Source organism: Rhipicephalus sanguineus, chromosome 5 (genome assembly GCF_013339695.2).
Source record: "Rhipicephalus sanguineus isolate Rsan-2018 chromosome 5, BIME_Rsan_1.4, whole genome shotgun sequence".
Taxonomy (NCBI): domain Eukaryota; kingdom Metazoa; phylum Arthropoda; class Arachnida; order Ixodida; family Ixodidae; genus Rhipicephalus; species Rhipicephalus sanguineus.
Window position 1 is genome coordinate 7,695,859 of NC_051180.1, and position 19,839 is coordinate 7,715,697.

The 19,839-nt window shown below is 47.9% G+C and overlaps 1 protein-coding gene across 1 annotated transcript in view; it reads left to right on the top strand.

The window, feature by feature from the left end:
* The window catches only part of LOC119393163 (UBX domain-containing protein 4), a 67,825-nt gene extending 48,774 nt beyond the window's left edge, over positions 1-19,051 (top strand). The window contains exons 11-12 of the mRNA XM_049416129.1: positions 541-761; positions 18,832-19,051. Of these exons, the coding sequence (XP_049272086.1) occupies positions 541-761; positions 18,832-18,985 (375 nt within the window). The 3' untranslated portion in view covers positions 18,986-19,051. The remainder of the gene's footprint in view (positions 1-540; positions 762-18,831) is intronic.
* The last annotated feature ends 788 nt before the right edge of the window (positions 19,052-19,839 follow it).

The window sequence follows — 19,839 nt, forward strand, 5'->3', positions numbered from 1 at the left end:
ACTTCTGGCAGTGCACCGGAAGATGTGGCCTTCAGTAGCATCGAGTAAAGTGGAATAAATATTGGTTTTCTGTGCGTCAGGACAGCATCAGTTACAAATGTTATACTGCTGCTTATGAATATTCAGTGCTGTGCATAACTACAACAGTTTGTGATGAATGTACACAGCGTGCGTAATCACGTATTGTCATGTTGACTGAGTTAAAAATAGGTGCCTCTTATACAGAGGTGCGCCTTATACTATCGAAAATATGGTACCGTATAACTCTCCGAGTTTGGGCACACTCTTACTTCCAAAAAGGTTCATAAAATATTTTATATTTTTAAAAACTACCTATTGTACTAAAACAATAGTTGCATATTTGAAATCTTCACGCAAACATTCATGAACTCTACAAGTTCCATCTAAATTGATCAGGAACATTTTAAAAAGGTTTCAAGACCGATGACCCCCTGAACCCACTTTGTTACGAATTGACTCCAAGAGAAGGTAATGCGCTGTCTTAAGTGATATTGCAAAACGTGACTCCTGGTTGCGCAGACGCCTAGTGTGGTGGTTCCAGCAGCAGTGAGCAAATCGGGAGCATCACTCATGAACCTCCTGTGGTCTCTGCTGGCACCGTTTGGCGTGATCTGGAGTCTCTTTGTGGGCCTCATCTTTGGGTCACCTGACCCTCCAGTTTCGGCTCCCGACAGCAGTACCTCAGCTCAGCGCAGTGACCAGGCTTCTTTTGGGTCTCAAGAGCAGCAGCAAACACAGGGGTGAGCATGCCAGTTTTATGCGTGTAAACATTTCTTTGAAGTTTAACTCTCACGACCGTGGAAAAAAAAATTGTGCCAAATTTACTGGATCTCTTTATCTTCTTGCTCATTTTCTAGAGCTTTCTTATTTTTATGTTTTTCTGAAAAAAATAGGCACCTCGTGATTTAATTCAATGGGGTTTCCTTATTTATCAAATTGTTTTATAAGATAGCTTGAAGAAGAATTCACTGCATGGCCAAATGTCTCTTTACACGAGAAAACGTCACTTTCCGTTTCCATGCAGAACTCTACAGAGTTGTTGCCTGATGAGAAGTCGTCAAAACTTTCTTTTGTGTGCACTTTCATTACTGTGTCGTGAGGAGGCAGCCGTGTTACATGCAGTCTTCTCAGACATGGCAATATAATGAAACACAAGGCGCAAATGGCACAACATGGACATGTGTGTTCATCTAGTGCTGAGAATCGCAGCTATATGCAATAAGATGAGTGTACATAGTTGGCATCGGTTCACTCCGTGACAAATTTTTGTTCTTGACAACTGTACTAGTCATAGGTTACATTGGTACAAAGTTTCATGGGGACTATACTCATCAACGGTTGTGAAAGGGTTAAAGATCAAATTAATAGCCCACTTAGTGGAATGTTTAAAGCCCATGCTTTACATACGACTTTAAGCAGTGCATCTTCTACATCCACGTAGGTTGCCTTCCACAGGCACTTTCTGTTCGTTGATTTCACAGCTTTCTCCTTGTCCTTGAGAATAAAGTCAAATCTCGCTATAATTGATAGGACGCACGAAAAAGTTTGTTGTCGCGGAATATTGTTGCAGTGAAATTTCATGTACAGACCACGAAAGTTAGGAAGATCTGACGGTTATGACTCGTCCTCTTGTCCCGGCAAGCATATGCATTATTTTTTTCCATCGAACTCTCACTTACTGAGGGGACGGAGTTGCCATATTTTTTCACGTGTAACCCACTCAAGACATACTGAAAACTCTGAGTTAAAGTCGGGGTGCGCATTGTGCACAAATTTCAGTGCACAAGTTGGCCTCACTTGCACTTGGGGTGCGTTGGATTCGTGTGTACTCTCATCAGAGTTTTGTAATCGCCCATGATCGCATCGACACGAGCGCAGTTTTGTCCACTGCTGTTGCGGATGAATGTACCGGATTTACTTGCATAATGAACGCACCCTCAACTCTAGTTGTCTAAATTGGTCTTCTTTTTTTCTCCCGCATAATAAATGCACCCTGACATTGATCCCCTGCAGTCCCGCGAATGGCCGCGCTGTAGCTTTCCCAGTTCGTTCGATCCAGCTGATGTCATTGCAACAGGAGCAGCAGCCACACAGCACGTTCTTGCCATAGTGGTACTCTTTTTCCTTTCTTTTTTTTGTGTGTGTGTTTGATAGCAATTATATTGATACCCAAGGTGCATTCTCGCCATCGCCTTCGGCGTGATCTTCCGCATAAAGTCTGAGCTGATAAGATCGTCCCACACGTTGTATGTTCTGTGTGCGAGTGAAACCGTGCGAGCGCTGCCAACCGTTGGTGCCCAAGCAGAGAGGAAAAACCTGAGCTGTCTATGTCACGCAAAAGGCACGTAGAAATAGGAGCCGGAAGGGGGACTGCGCAGCTTTGGCCAACCGGGCGTGGTCGCCTTTAGTCGCACGCACCATATCCCGTATCCTTATAGAGATGATCAACAAATGGCTCATAGCTTCGTAAGCATAGTGCTCTGATTACAAAGTTTGCATTTAAGCGTTAGACAGGATGACTGTCACTTCACTTGCTGCAGTGGCCACGTATACTAAAGGAGTGAGCTGCTACCCTCACTTCTTATAACATTCCACTCTGTTGCTATCGCATTCATCGCTTTGCCCTTGCAGCAAAACTGACTTTTTTTTTTTCATTACGTACCGCAATTCTTGCTCATCCTCACAAAGTTTTCCTGCGGCGGCTACATTTTTGATGGAGGCAAAAATGTTTGAGACTCGTGTACTTAGATTTAGGTGCATGTTAAAGAACCCCAGGTGGTCGAAATTTCCGGAGCCCTCCACTACAGTGTCTCTCATAATCATATTGTGGTTTTGGGACGTTAAACCCCAGATATCATCATCATCACAAAGTTTTCATAACGATTACCCCTCATAATGAATGCACTATACTTATTCCAATTTGTTACTATCGCATCCATTGCTTCGCCCTTGCAGCAAAACTGACTTTTTTTTTTGCATTACGTACCGCATTTGCTCATGCTCACAAAGTTTTCATAACGATGACCCCTCATAATGAATGCATTATTTCTTCCAATTTGTTGCTATCACATCCATCGCTTCGCCCTTGCAGCAGAACTGACTTTTCTTTTTTTTTGCATTACTTACCGCATTTCTTGCTCATCCTCACAAAGTTTTCATAACGATTACCCCTCATAATGAATGCACTATACTTATCCAAATTGTTGCTATCGCATCCATCGCTTTGCCCTTGCAGCAGAACTGACTTTTTTTTTTTTTTTTTGCATTACGTACCGCATTTCTTGCTCATCTTCACTAAAATTTCATAACGATGACCCCTCATAATGAATGCATTATACTCCTTCCAATTTGTTGCTATCGCATTCATCGCTTTGCCCTTGCAGCAGAACTGACTTTTATTTTTTTTTGCATTACTTACCGCATTTCTTGCTCATCCTCACAAAGTTTTCATAACGATTACCCCTCATAATGAATGCACTATACTTATTCCAATTTGTTGCTATCGCATCCATCGCTTTGCCCTTGCAGCAGAACTGACTTATATTTTTTTTTTTGCATTACGTACCGCATTTCTTGCTCATCTTCACTAAGATTTCATAACGATGACCCCTCATAATGAATGCATTATACTCCTTCCAATTTGTTGCTATCGCATTCATCGCTTTGCCCTTGCAGCAGAACTGACTTTTATTTTTTTTTGCATTACTTACCGCATTTCTTGCTCATCCTCACAAAGTTTTCATAACGATTACCCCTCATAATGAATGCACTATACTTATTCCAATTTGTTGCTATCGCATCCATCGCTTTGCCCTTGCAGCAGAACTGACTTTTATTATTTTTTTTTTTTGCATTACGTACCGCATTTCTTGCTCATCTTCACTAAAATTTCATAACGATGACCCCTCATAATGAATGCATTATACTGCTTCCAATTTGTTGCTATCGCATCCATCGCTTTGCCCTTGCAGCAGAACTGACTTTTCTTTTTTTTTTTTGCATTACGTACCGCATTTCTTGCTCATCCTCACAAAGTTTTCATAACGATTACCCCTCATAATGAATGCACTATACTTATTCCAATTTGTTGCTATCGCATCCATCGCTTTGCCCTTGCAGCAGAACTGACTTTTTTTTTTTTTTTTTTGCATTACGTACCGCATTTCTTGCTCATCTTCACTAAGATTTCATAACGATTACCCCTCATAATGAATGGACTATACTTATTCCAATTTGTTGCTATCGCATCCATCGCTTTGCCCTTGCAGCAGAACTGACTTTTATTTTTTTTTTGCATTACGTACCACATTTTTTGCTCATCTTCACTAAAATTTCATAACGATGACCCCTCATAATGAATGCACTATACTTATTCCAATTTGTTGCTATCGCATCCATTGCTTCGCCCTTGCAGCAGAACTGACTTTTCTTTTTTTTTGCATTACGTACCGCATTTCTTGCTCATCCTCACAAAGTTTTCATAACGATTACCCCTCATAATGAATGCACTATACTTATTCCAATTTGTTGCTATCGCATCCATCCCTTTGCCCTTGCAGCAGAACTGACTTTTCTTTTTTTTTTGCATTACGTACCGCATTTCTTGCTCGTCTTCACAAAGTTTTCATAACGATTACCCCTCATAATGAATGCAACCCCCCCCCCCCAGCATTGCTGCAGTTATATTAGGGAAAAAAGTGCATTAATTATGAGTAAATATAATCATTTCACTTGGGCTAGGTGTGCTGGCAGCACGTACGGCTTCGAATTCTGTGGTCATCATCCATGATTGCACCACTAGTGATGACGAGCGGTGGTTTCGTTTTGAGCGCTATGTCAGAAATGTGGCAAGAGTTCTTAAAGATTGATTCTGCCGCGGCCTTCACGCACATTCAACCCGCTGGTTGCATCGTGGTGGATGGACGATCTGTCGCCGAGCATTTCAGTGGAGAAAAATTTACCGGGATGTGCATGTGGTTGTGAAAAGTTGGTCTGAGATGAAGACATGGGTTTTGCAATGGGCCCGCACTTCACTGGAAGCTGCGAGTCGATGAGAAATTGCCGATATTCCACAGGAATTTCGTGGCAGTGTTAGGCAAGCTTTTTTTCTTATATATTAGCATTCTTGAAAACTTTGTTGGAGCAGAAGTATCTATTTAAAATTATTCGTTGTGATGAGACATTTTTCGCATTGTTTTCTATGGCCAGTTGATGGGGAATCGGAAATTTTCCGTTGTTGAGGAAATTTCGCTGTGGCAGTGTTTGTTATAATGGGATTCGACTTTACAGAGATTGATGATTTCAAAAGTGGTACTTTTTCACCCACTCTGCTTTTTGCACTTTGAGAGAGTTCCTTAGAAATTGTTCACTTCGTGGGCATGTCCAACACTTCCCGCTGTGTGGCTGCTGCAGGCACAACAGCCTTACTGTCTGCCATCTTGAACAACTTGGGTGCCACCGAAAACTTGGAGGACGTTCACCTTTAAGAGTGGAATGTGATAGCATTATTGGGTCCCGTTTGCATCGCTTTCTCATTTGCTTGCGGGTGGGCGCCTCAACCGTGCCATGAGTAAAGGAATGCCTGTGCACGTGACATTGGCCATTGTAAACTCTCTTAGGGTGCCTTCTCCGAGTACAGTTTTGAAGTACCCACTATGCCGTAATTCACGATTTTCGAAGTAGCAAAACGCCCACTACGTGCCTACAAGGCAGCATGCGCACATACGTAATTGCACACTTTCGTGATCATGTGGCTGATGATGATTGAAGATAAATAATTATGACTGAGCCCTTTGTAATAGGTGGGCAGCCTTAACTACCCACTGGTCATACAATTCATGGATGTGATTCCTGGTGATTCTACTCTTCTGCCACACAATATTCCATCTGCTAATGACTCTTAGTCCTACAATGACGCCTGTATAACATCTTTCCGAAGCAGTTTCAAGCACTAGCATGGCTTTGTCACACAATACTTGACTGCCATGAGCATTGCCTGGGTTCATTTCTGGCTTGAACCCTGATTTTCATTCTTTGCATCCATAGGGATTTTTCGCTCATGGATAACGCTGCTGACAGTGACACCGCATTTTCTTCGACAAGAGCTTTTTAAAGGGACTGTCTACCGCTCGGAAAAATTTTTCTGATTATGGTGAAAATGAGAAGATCGTTCGTCACATCGGCGGCAACGAGCATGCTTTTGCCCCATAAAAAAAGGAATTGTATTTTTAATTTGATGGTGAAAATCGTGAAAAAATGACCGCTAGCATAACCCAGCAGCGAGGTGGTAAATCTACTGATAGGACAAGAAATCCTCGCAGGTAGACTCATTTTGCTTAAAAACAAACATATATAACTTGAAATTGTATTTTACGCACTTGAGGCAGCTTTCGGTTGCATAAGAGAGTAATTTTTTGCTTTTTTTTTTCTCACGCATCCCAAAAGGCATTCGGGGGCGCTGCTTGTGGCGCCGTCTTCGATTTCGTCTGCTTCAACTCATGCACTATGCCATGCGACTCTCCGCGCTGGTCGTACTGTGCCGTTGTATTATTGTTAGGATGTCTTACATGTGCTGCGCTGTGAAGGCGTGCATTTATTGTCTCTTTTTGATGAATCGACTTGGCTTGGATTGCGGCAGTAGTGCTAAAATAAACGCATCGACTGCAATTACAGCAAAACAAGTGTTCTGTAACCTTATAATAAGTAGGCTTGTGCGAATAGTAAATTTTAGGCCTGAAGCAAATTCGAAGTCAATAGTGGTTTGGTCGAAGCGAATTTCGAAGCAAATTCGAATAGTTTATATCACATATTATAAAGAAAAATGAGCATATTTGTCATGACCCAACTAACCAGCGCAATATTTTTAAGGTTGAAACAAGGCATATGCATATTGCCACGTGCGTTTCTTTATCACTTTTGTTGTATTCGGTTTTTTGGCCACAAAGACTGTCAGCAACGCTCAGTGCGAACCGCGCCTCGTTGTTCGAGAATCTTCGCGATCGTTGTAGATCGTTTTGTTAAGATCGCGCGCAAGACGCGCGCACTCGAGCTTATTCTAGAATTTGCACGACAGCCAGCGATAACGCTGGAATATTCGACGGCACATGTTTAAATGCCGACGCGCTTCACCGCTTGTCAGTTGATCGACGGTCGACGCTCTGTTCGCCGCTATCAGTGTATTGCTGTAGTTTGACTTTCAGTTTCTCGGCCACAAGTTCGGCCAAATAAACAGTTTCATCTCGGACGTGCTGACTGTTGTCTTCGTCGACGTCACGACCTCTGGTGGAGGTGCTGCTTCTTCCATGATCCAGACGCCCCTGCGAAGCGCTGACCCAAGCTCAAGCTGCGAGGAGGACGACGGCAAAGAAAACCCGGATCGTCGAACAAGCCGCAGGCAGAAGGGACTGCAGCCAGAGTACGGGCTCCTTCCTGAAAACACCAGGCAGCCCCAGGTCCCAACACCGCAGCGACGATGACCGACCCCGTGCAGCCTGCGCCGATACTTCTCCGGCAGCCCAAGGAGCCGCCAACTTTCCGCGGGTCGTCTTTCGAAGACCCGGAAACCTGGCTCGAGACCTTCGAAAGGGTCTCAGCGTTCAACAACTGGGACTCCGAGGACAAGCTGCGCCACGTTTACTTTTACCTTGAAGACGCAGCAAGGACCTGGTTCGAGAATCGGGAGTCCACTCTTCGAACTTGGGACGCCTTTCGCAGCGCTTTCCTGCAGACGTTTGCAAGCGTCGTCAGAAAAGAAAGGGCCGCAGCCTTGCTAGAGACGCGGGTACAACTTCCAAATGAAAGCATTGCCATCTTTCGAGAGGAAATGGCCAGACTGTTCCGCCACACTGGCCCTGCCATGCCTGAGGACAAGAAAGTCAGGTTGCTCATGCGAGGGGTAAAGCAAGAGCTCTTCGCTGGGCTGATGCGGAACCCACCCTCGACAGTCCAAGAATTCATCTCAGAGGCGACGACGATTGAGAAGACGCTGGAGATGCGCAACCGCCAGTATAATCGCCGATCGATTCAAGACAGCGCAGCTGTTCATGCCGTCGGCTCCGACGACCTGCGTGAAACGATCCGAGCGATCGTGCGGGAAGAACTGCGCAAGCTGTTACCCTTGCGCATTTCGACGAGCACGCCGATACGGAAATCCACACCGACGCAAGCAGCGTAGGACTCGGCGCCGTCCTTGTGCAGAAGACCGACGGATTGGAAAGGGTCATCAGTTATGCTAGCCGGTCGCTATCAAAGGCAGAAATCAACTATTCCACAACAGAAAAGGAGTGTCTGGCCATCATCTGGGCTACATCGAAGTTTCGCCCCTACATCTACGGCCGGCCCTTCAATGTTGTGAGCGACCACCACGCCTTGTGTTGGCCAGCCAACCTGAAGGACCCTTCAGGTCGCCTCGCACGGTGGAGCCTAAGACTTCAAGAATTCGACATTACCGTCGTTTACAAGTCCGGAAGAAAACACTCCGACGCCGACTGCTTGTCTCGTGCCCCCGTCGACGCACCGCCGCAGGACGACCACGATGATGACTGCTTCTTGGGAACCATAAGTGCCAACGACTTCGCTGAACGACAGCAAGCCGACCCGGAACTCAGGGGCCTTGTGGAATACCTCAAGGGCAGGACCGCCGTTGTTCCAAAAGTATTCAGGCGGGGATTGGCGTCATTTCTCTTGAAAAACGATGTCCTCGTAAAGAAGAACTCCTCTCCGGCCCGGGCCGACTACCTCATCGTTGTACCTTCGGCACTGCGACCAGAGGTTCTGCAGGCCCTGCACGACGACCCGACGGCGGGCCACCTCGGCTTTTCCCGCACGCTCGCGAGGATACAGGAAAAATACTACTGGCCACGCCTTCCTGCCGACGTCGCCCACTACATTAAGACTTGCCGAGATTGCCAGCGACGGAAGACACCGCCGACTAGGCCAGCGGGACTTCTGCAGCCAATCGAACCACTTCACCGGCCGTTCCAGCAAATCGGGATGGACCTACTGGGGCCGTTCCCGACGTCGACTTCCGGCAACAAGTGGATCGTCGTAGCAACTGACAACCTCACCCGTTACGCCGAGACAAAGGCCTTGCCCAAAGGCAGTACCGCCGTGTAGCCAAGTTCTTCGTGGAGCACATCGTCTTGCGTCATGGCGCCCCAGAGATCCTCATAACAGACAGAGGTACCGCCTTTACTGCGGACCTAACTCAGGCGATCTTCAAATACAGCGAGACGAGCCACCGCCGCACCACCGCCTACCACCCACAGACCAATGGCCTCACCGAGCGTCTAAATAAGACCATCGCCGACGTGCTGGCCATGTAATCTGTCGTCCTTTATGAAAGGGAACACGCGAGCGCGCGGCCTGCGCGCTGCGGCAGCTAGTGTACAGCACCATCAACCGAGAGCTGAAGAAAGCACGTCCGCTTTTGGCGGCATCGCCCGCTGCGTGACTGAAGCGGGAGCGTAATCTAGCAGCGCTTGTCTACCGGTCATCACTCATTATTTTGTTTGCCAATAGATGACGTCAAAAGCGGGTGCGCTTTCTTTCGCTGTCGGTTGATGGCACTCTAGGCAGCCCCAGCAGAGCTCAGGCCGCGCGCTCGCGCGTTCCCTTTCATAAAGGACGACAGTGTACGTCGACGTTGAGCACAAGACGTGGGACGCCGTCCTTCCGTACGTGACCTTTGCTTACAACACGGCCGTCCAAGAAACGACGCAGATGACGCCGTACAAGTTGGTCTACGGAAGAAGCCCGGCGACGACGCTCGACGCCATGCTACCCAACGTCACCGACGAAGAAAATCTCGACTCCGCCGCTTACTTACAGCGCGCCGAAGAAGCATGACAGCTCGCCCGCCTACGGATCAAGAACCAGCAGACGACTGACAGCCGCCGCTACAACCTTCGACGACGCCACATGGAATACCAACCCGGTGACCGTGTATAGGCCTGACTGGCTGCCCAGGCGGCGCTGCGAAAACGGTGCTAAAAAGCGCCCCCTACGACAAGTTCTTTGGTTTCGAGTAGTCAGACTGGCGGCCGCATGCAGCACTAAGCTCAGATGCGCAATGGAGCCGCCGCTGTCGGTTGTGCTGCGCTTTGGATCTCGGCCAGTTTCTGGCGTGGCTGAGTTCTTCAGGTCAAGCAATCTGCGTAACCGCAAGAAGCTCGTCATCGTCAAGTATGTTTACGACATGCAGGAGATTGAAGGAACCATTTCGGCGCGCTGCAACTCGCAAGTGCAGCGAATCTCATACGACGTTGAACTCGAGTTAAGTTTTACGAGGCATGCTCGCGCGATTAACGACAGTGCATAAACGAAAAGATTGCTGTTAAGAAAGCCGACATGATTTGCATTACACGACGAAACGGAATCAAGAAAGGTCCAGTGACGAAGGCTAGCCGTCGGCGGCCCGAATGAGCGCATTCGCGTTGTGTGCCGTTTTCTGCCGCATTCAGTCGCAAACACACTTTTTCCCCATGCACGGTCGTAATTTTCAACATTTGCTTCTAGGGAATTCGTCAAATTCTGTCAGCGTGCGGTGGCGGTCGAGAAGCGACGGCGCGCAATGTTTACAGCCGGTCGCTGGAAGCAGCCGGCTGTAAGCTGCCGGAAAAATCGTAGGCACATACGCAGGGTGACTCATGGCATCGTTTTTCTCGTTTCGCACGAAATGCCGGCTGCATATCCTCGTGATCGCCGTCGGCAGCCACGGCGTGCCGTCTGGACTGCACACAGGGAATATATATATATAAACGCGTGCACGCGCGTACGAAAAGTAATCAGCACGTTACGTTGCAAACCACGTTTTGCTCGCGTACTCACTTCACGCGTCGGACGGCACGTATCCCGCGGTTCCGTCGCTCCACTTCGTACGGCTTTCAGGGGAACCAGTAAAACCGCACATTAGGATCCTTACCCCCATGTTCGAGGCAATTAACCACGCAACAATAACGGCGGCGACCGCGCTTCGGGACCGCGTGCTGCTCAGAGCCGTCGCCCAGACCACCTTTCGGCACGGTTTGTTGAAGCAGGGATCGCTCGTCAAACATGTCAGACTCTGCAGGCATAGCGGACAAGTTCCTGCGTACGTTTTAAGCACTTTTTGAGCCTGAAAACTAGGCGCAAAATTAAGTAAAACGCTTAAAGCAACTGAGACCTGCGTAACTCGCCGGTCGGCGTCCATTTTTGACTACCCAAGCAACTTCGGCGCACGCCACCAGGCTCCGCCACAGTACTCAAAACTCCAGCGCGTCAGCCCTATGGGTATGGACGCCAATACGCCGACGGGGACTTAGTGAGAAGCTTCTTCGACGATACTTCGGACCGTACAGGGTACTTCGACGCCTCGGCGCACTCGACTACGAGGTTGTCCCTGATGGCATTACGAACTCTCAGCGGCACCGTGCATGACCTGAAGTCGTCCATGTCGTGCGTCTCAAACCATATTACGCACGTTAGCGAACCTGAGGACTGTCATTTTGCTTTATTATTGTGCTTTCTTTCTTGTTCTTATTGTTTATTGTACTTTGTTGCTTTATTCTTGTTATTTATTGTTGCATGCATTGGCCTGTTCTGTTTTAAGCATCGGGACGATGCTTTTTCAGAGGGGGGCATGGCCACGTGTGTTTCTTTATCACTTTTGTTGTATTCGGTTTTTCGGCCACAAAGACTGTCAGCAACGCTCAGCGCGAACCGCGCCTCGTTGTTCGAGAATCTTCGCGATCGTTGTAGATCGTTTTAAGATTGCGCGCAAGACGCGCACACTCGAGCTTATTCTAGAATTTGCACGACAGCCAGTGATAATGCTGGAATATTCGACGGCACATGTTTAAATGCCGACGCGCTTCACCGCTTGTCAGTTGATCGACGGTCGATGCTCTGTTCGCCGCTATCAGTGTATTGCTGTAGTTTGACTTTCAGTTTCTCGGCCACAAGTTCGGCCAAATAAACAGTTTCATCTCGGACGTGCTGACTGTTGTCTTCGTCGACGTCACGACCACGTGACAATATGTCATTCTTTTTGGTTCGAAGGGAAGTGGAAGCAACTTTGAGTAATAGGAGGATTCGACTTTTGTTAGAATGCAAGTGATAACCTGTAAAATACGTTACGTTTTAAAATTTACTATACTTAGAGCATATAAGCCGGTATAACAAGCTTTTAAACTTTAAAAAAATCATGAATCGATGTGAGGGTAATACAGTAAAACCTCATTAATTCAAACTCTGTTATTTCAAAATCCCGCATAATTAGAAGGATTTCCTTGGCCCCATATTTTAAAATGTAAATCTGAGTGGATAATTTGAAGCGGCGGTCACTACCGGCCCGGTTAATTCGAAAACTTTGGGTGCCATGTACCAATTCCCCGATCCCGATTTAGCCGCAAATCCACAGAAACGATGGCCCTTAGGAGCCACAAGGCAATGCAGTGTAACGATACTAATGAGTGACAAGTGAAGCATCCCAGCCTCGCTGCTGCCAGCACAAGAAAAAAACAAAACAAAAGGCGGTCTCGTGGTCAGCTGAAATGTGCGCCTGCGGAAAAGACGTGCTTCACTGCAACACAGCAGTGACACGTGGGCAGCATGACGCATGCTTCTCTCAGCGTCAGCGCGTCATCATTTACCCATTCTTTCTGGGAAAATAGAGAAATTAATAAAGGGCGGTCTGAGGGAATTCGCGATGTATGCGAACCTCCGAATGGCGGTTGTTCCGGCAATTTACGCACTTGCACTGCTGGCGGAGTACTTGCCTTCAACGCCTACTTCGAAAACTCAGTTCGAAAACTTCAATGACCATCTTTTCCACCCAGAACACATCGCGAATTCCGTCACACTGGTCATTATTAAATTCTTTATTTCACCAGAAAGAATGGGCCAATGGTCGCATCATGACGCACTGACGGTGCGAGGAGCAGGTGACATGGCGCCCGCGTGTCACCACTGTGTTGCAGCGAAGCACGTCTTTTCCGCAGGCGCGCATTTCAGTTGACCACGAGACTGTTTTCTTTCCCTCTTTCTTTTTTTTTTTCTTGCACTGGCGGCAGCGAGACCTGCCCTTTCCCCTGTTTAGCGGCAAAATTGAGACCAGGTATTGCTGGAAGACATAACCCTTGTAGCCGCAAACTAGCAGGAACAGCAAACGACCACCTCTGATTACTTCCAGCAATACAAAGTTCCTTGCATCCCGCTTTCTTATGTTTGGTTAATTCGAAAACCCGCTTAATTAGATTTTTCCCAGCCCCAGTGGCTATGAATTAACGAGGTTTTACTGTATGCTCATTTAAACTTGAAGTGGGGCTTCGCGGCAATGCGGATTTTTCCTCGAAAGGTGTATTCACGGTATAGCACACCTCCACTGCAGTGAAACCACCTTTACAGGGGGTTACATGCGGTTTATATATGCCTATTCGTTCATTTCGAATACTTCGAAATTTCCTAGAATTTAAATTCGTTTCGAAGCGAATTCGAATACTGTAATATTCGTTCGAATATTCGAAGTGCTCGAATATTCGCACAAGCCTAATAATAAGGCTTCATTTAACCGCTAACGCGCTGAAAACGACTGCTACATTCATTACAATAGTGTTCAGCGAAAATAAAGAAATCCTACCGAAATCACACGTGCTTTCGGTTTTAATTTTTACCGGCACTACAATCGTCATCGCGTCCACCAACCAGTGTTGTGGGCATGTTTCACGCCAGTGGAAGAAAACCGAACGCAGATCGAAAAATTCTGTTTTAAAATTTTCTGCTCATTTTTCAGAGAAACCGCTGCAAGGTTGGACACTTCAGACGGTATGCTTTCTGTCCCAGTACAAAACAGAAAACCGATGAAGGACTGTAGACAGTCCCTTTAACCCCTTAAGGGCTTATGACGACCTAAGCTCATCATGAGCAGTCGGCACTTTTTTGCTTATGACGGCCTGTGCTTGTCATGGGTCTTCCGCAATGTTCCAAGAGGCTTTTGACGAGCCCAGCTTGTCAAATGGTGCGTTTCTATTTACAACACAGATGGCAGCATGGGTTCTGTCATTGGTGCTTTTGTTAAATGAGCGTTTGCGCACTTGTTGGCGGGATGCGCGCCTTGTGTTTCCCTCGCGTCATAGAGGTTTTTGACAAGCCCAGGTCGAGAAATGGTGCTTTTCTATTTACACCATAGATGGCAGCATGAGTTCCGTCATTGGCGCTTTTGTTGAATGAGTGTTTGCGCAACAGTTGGCAGAATGCGCGCGTTGTGTTTCCCGCGCGTTTCATAAACAAACATGGCCACATGTTGACGGAAATGGCAAAAACATCCGCAAGGAAACCAGGATCTGGTGCAGGTGGTGCAAGAAGGCTCTCTGCGCAGTGCCGTGCTTCGAACGCTATCACACTAAGTGAACTATCAAGGAATAATGCATTTTGTGCGCGGCAATTCACTTCCAACCTTTACCTTCTAGAGTTGCAGAAATTTTTTTGCGGAATACACCTCAAATGCCCCATGTATTATAAAGTAATACATGATGGAGCGAAGAATGGCCAATAAAGCATTATTATCTGCCGAAAAAAGTTTTCGCAAATATTTTTTTGTTTTGAACACATTACTAAAGCATTTCGCATCATAAAAAAATTTGGCAATTTTGGAACATATTTTTTTTGTTAAATGAGCCCGTAAGGGGTTAACGCTATTGCATTAAAATGAAGCACGGAGCGCTCGCACCACACACGCTGACAAGAAGCAAAGTGGCGCAGATGAAGAAGCACACTTGTGACCGTGCTGTATCTTAACAGTAGTGCCTACCCCACTGTGGTCCACAGCAAGAGCAGCATGGGCACACCCTAGGCATCACACACAGTTTTGTAGGATTTTGTCAGATAGTACTGTATTTGGGTTGATTGTAGCGGCAGCCATTGCGATCTCGATGCCAATCTTCTGGCCACTGACTTGTGCTGTCATTTGCAGGGGGAGGGCAGGCCGCTTGAGGGGGCACAGAATTGGTACTAGTTCGTGTGGCGTTTCGCCATGCGTTCGGCAGAGCAGCACGACAGATGGCGACACCGGGGGCGATGGAACTGAAAAGCAGCTCGATGCGCCGCAAGTGTACGAAATGTGGAAACTGCAAGGAACTGAGGACACGCAGCCGTTCCGCGTCAAAGTTTTCGTGAATGGAATTTCGCTGCTGATGGAGCTTGACACGGGTGCGAGTGTGTCGGTTGTCTCGGAGGACACCTTTCGCCGCAAGTTCCAATCCGCGTGCCTGGAACCGTCAACTGTCCTGTTGAAAAGCTATTCAGGCGAGCTCACGCCTGTCAAAGCAACCCTGGCCGTGTCCGTGCGGCTTGGCAGCCGTCGTCTCAGGCCGCTGCCCATGCCTCATGGGGCGGGGCTGGATGAAAGGACTGGGAATAGAACTTCGCAGCACAACGGATGTCAAGGCAGTGTCATCTATTCAGGACGTTATTGCGGAGTACCGCAGTGTCTTTGACGACGAACTGGGGACTTTAAAGGGTGTCACTGCAAAGATCACCCTTCGGGATAATGCGAAGCCCAGGTTTTTTAAACCTCGCCGTGTCCCGTTCGCGATGCTTGATCGCATAAATGATGAGCTGCTTCGCATGGAACGCACAGGCTTGCTGTGACCTGTGAAGACCTCTGAGTGGACTGAACCAATTGTGCCCATTTTGAAACGAAGCGGGCAGATTCGTATCTGCGGGGATTTCAAGGTCACAGTGAACCCAGTAAGTGTACCAGAGAATCACCCCATACCTCATGTTGAGGACCTGTTCGCCAAGCTAAGTGGTGGGGCGAAATTCACCAAACTTGACCTGAAGGATGCATATTTACAAGTGCCGCTTGCTGAAGAGTCAACTAAGCTGGTGACAATCAACACACCGAGAGGTTTGTACCAGTACACCCGTTTACCCTTCGGCATAACCTCAGCACCTTCGATATTCCAGAGGGAAATGGACAACCTTCTGCAGGGGCTGAGACACGTTGTGTATTTCGATGACGTGTTGGTGACGGGACGCAACGACCAGGATCACCTGGAAAACCTGGCCCGAGTGCTAGGGCGCCTGAAGGAGGCTGGACTCAAGCTGAAACTGAACAAGTGTGTGTTTCTTGCCCCACAGGTCGAATACCTGGGCCATGTCATTACGTCTGCGGGTTTCCGCCCAAATCCCGAGAAAGCGGAGGCTGTGCTAAAGGCGCCAAGACCAAGTGATGTCAAGTCACTGCAGAGCTACCTTGGGCTAGTGAACTTTTATCGGCGTTTCCTACCCGATTTGTCCAACGTGTTGCATCCTCTAAATCAACTCCTTGGAACCAAGGCCCCATGGATGTGGGGAGACGACCAAGAACAAGCTTTTCAACAAAGCAAGGAGCTACTCGCATCGGCAGCTGTTCTGGTGCACTACGATCCCAAGAAGCCCCTGGTGCTGATCTGCGATGCGTCACCGTATGATGTAGGTGCTGTTCTGACCCACCGCAATGAATACGGCACCGAACGGCCGATTGCTTTTGCGTCGAGGAGTCTCGTGCCGGCTGAGCGCAACTACAGTCATCTGGACAAAGAGGCTCTCGCCCTTGTGTTCGGAGTGACCAAGTTTCGGCAGTATGTATGGGGCCGAGAGTTCGAAGCGGTCGCCGATCACAAGCCTTTGCTTGGCTTGCTCGCCCCTGAAAAACCTGTGCCTGAGACATGCTCACCGCGAGTGCTGCGCTGGTCACTGATGCTGGCGGCTTACAGCTGCAAGCTGAAGTACAGACCTGGATCGAGCATTGCAAACGCTGACTGTTTGAGTCTACTGTCACTGCCTGTCTCTGAACACACCGTCGAGCAGCTGGCAGACGTGTTCATGCTCAAGACTGCGTATCCCAAGGTTTTGGTGCCATCTGTTGTGGCTGAGGCAACCTCCAAAGATCCTGTGTTGGCAAAGGTTCGTGAAGCACAGTGGGCTGGAAAAGAGCTGCGGGAACCTGCGCTGAAACTGTATGCCCATTGGAGTACGCAAATGAGCATGCAAGAAAACTGTATTCTGCTAGGTCACGCGTGGTGGTTCCTGCTACCCTGCAACCGCAAGTGCTGCACCTGCCCCAGAAGGCCATCCTGGCATTTCAAAAATGAAAGCGGTGGCTTGTAGTCATGTGTGTGGTCTACCCTCGATGATGATATTGCTAATACAGTGCATCAGTGCCACGTGTGCCAGGACAACCAGAGAACCGCGCGGCCAGTAGCAATGACGCCGTGGCCGTTTCCAGAGAGGCTGTGATCGCGAATTCACATTGACTTTGCCGGACCTCTCAGGAATCGGTGCTTGCTAATTGTGACTGATGCCTATTCAATATGGATAGAAGTCGTTCCTGTGACCACAACATTGACAGATGCCACCATACCATGCTTGCGCACCATGTTTAGTACCCATGGGTTGCCGGACGTAATCGTGTCGGATAATGGGTCAGCCTTCGTGAGTGCCAGTTTCAAGGAATTTCTCCAGCGAAATGGCATTAAGCATGTGCTGACACTGCCATATCATCCCGCTTCGAATGGTGCTGCAGAGCGTGCAGTACAAACAATCAAGGCAAAGCTGAAGAAGGCAGTGGGTGGAAGCTTCGACTGCCAGATCGCACGCGTCCTTCTGAACTACAGATCAACGCCGCATGAGACCACGGGATGCTCACCAGCCGAGTTGATGATGGGACGTAAGCTGAAGACAGCTTTGACTCTGTTATATCCCGACATAAGGTCCAGAGTCCTGACAAAGCAGATCCGGCAGAAGGTAGCGCATGAGAAGAACGTACACCCCATGCCAATTGCGCAAACAGGGGATGCTGTCTATGTGAGGAACTTTCAAGACGGTCCACCCTGGGTTCCTGCGACAATGACTTCCACGTCGGGCGACCACATCGGTGACGTCACACTACGAGATGGTCGACTCTGGAGGCGACATCAGGAGCATTTGCACCCTGATTTCGCTATGCCTGATGCGTTTTTGGATGCTGTGGCAGAGGCGCAGACCTGCCCGCGTGATGTGAGTGCACATGACCTACAGAACGACGTCAGACAACCTCATCTGAACGCCAACGGTCAGGACAAAGCTGTACAGATTGAAGCTCAACCTAGGAAGGGTTCAGCAGGAGACGTGCCAGATGCTTCGGCGCTCTCCACGTCTGAACCGCAAACACCACCATTCAGAAGAAGCTCAAGAGCAAGACGTGCCGTGGTGTGCTATTCGCCGTGAGCGCCCTAGACCAGTCTTTCCAGTGTGGGTGGGGGAGGAGTGTGACGTTTCGCCATGCGTTTGGCAGAGGAGCACGACAGATGGCACCACATCATGTGTTAGCGGCTCATGTTCAACGGCACAGTTAGCGGAGCGCGCGAACTGAAATAAAGGCAGTTGGTCACCGGAGTCTGTGTTGGCTGGTCGCTCGCTTTCGTTCTCTGGTTACACGCGGGAACGCTCTCAATATTACAGTTTGCCCGAGAGGAGGCTGGGGAAAACAGATGGCCTGGTGTAATGCCGGCTCGTCACGATGTGGTAGCATGACTTTGGGTCTGCTGCGGCCGTCCATTTACTGTTATTGGCTGGCTGAGCTAAAAGATGTTCCTTTTATGTGAGATTTCGTGCCAATTAATAATTTGGTTAGAACACTGGAAAATGTCTACAAGTGTTATGGTAGCTCTAATTTAATAAGAGCGATGATAGAATACTGTCTATGGACAGAGAGGAGTGCTTGTCATAGCAGTGATGATCAGTCGTGACAGGGTCGTCAGTCTGCCTCATTTGAGTGACCTGTTGATGCTGACCTCTTTGCTCTGCTTACAGGGGGGCACGACGACGACGCACAGCACCACAGCCGCAGGGTGAAGGAAACGTGTACCAACGTGAAGGAAACGTGTACCGCTTCTCCAACCAGCGCTTCAGTGATGAGGACGATGACACCAACACCTGGAATGGGAACTCCACTCAGCAGATGTAGCCTTGCCTTCACACAAGGGTGGCTGGGAGCAGTACAAAAAGAAAATATATATATATGTGTCTGTGCGACAGGGAGTGGGCCTTGTTCAAGTCCAAGATGTATTAGATGTGACACATATAATACCGCTGCAATATTAGTGCAATTTTTTCTTTTGCTGCAGTTCAAACTGCAAGCCTCTTTTTATTTAAATCTGTGCCTTTCTGCAGTACTACTAATATAGAGCCCACAGTGATGCTAGAATGGGTAAACAAGCTCAATTAATCGAGGAAAATGGTAGATGTTAAATGGCCCATTTTTTTCCTTAGTCCAGTTATGTTGGTCGTTAGGCTGCCCTGATAAGGACACACAAATGACATGCTAAGAAAACCATTGTAAATGTGATGGCTCTTTCTCCATGTTAAGCATGGAGGTTAAATTGTTTCCTGTACTTTCTTTTTTTTAAAGGGACACTAAAGGCAAATAAAATTTATGTCAGAGTGAAATTTCAATGTTTGAGGACGTCTGAAACGTCGATATTATCACTAGCAGGGCTCTAGTAATCGAGAAAGTAAGGTAAATCTAGGACACTGTGCGCCACCAGTGGGACGTTTTAGAACGCGCCCGATGACATCGAGAGTCCCGAGTACAAGTTATCACTAGTATTCAAGCTACCTATGATAAAAAAAAGAACATTACTAGCATTGGAAGACGTAATAAAATGCTGCTTGTACATTTCTGTTTGATTTATGAAAAAGAGAACTTGACGTTACAGTGAAGAACAGCATGGGTTGGGCAAAAGTTCCATTTCGCTGGGCTGCGCTCCGCTTCCACGGTCGCGTCTCAGTGGTAGTTCTGTTATCGCCTACTGCTACGCG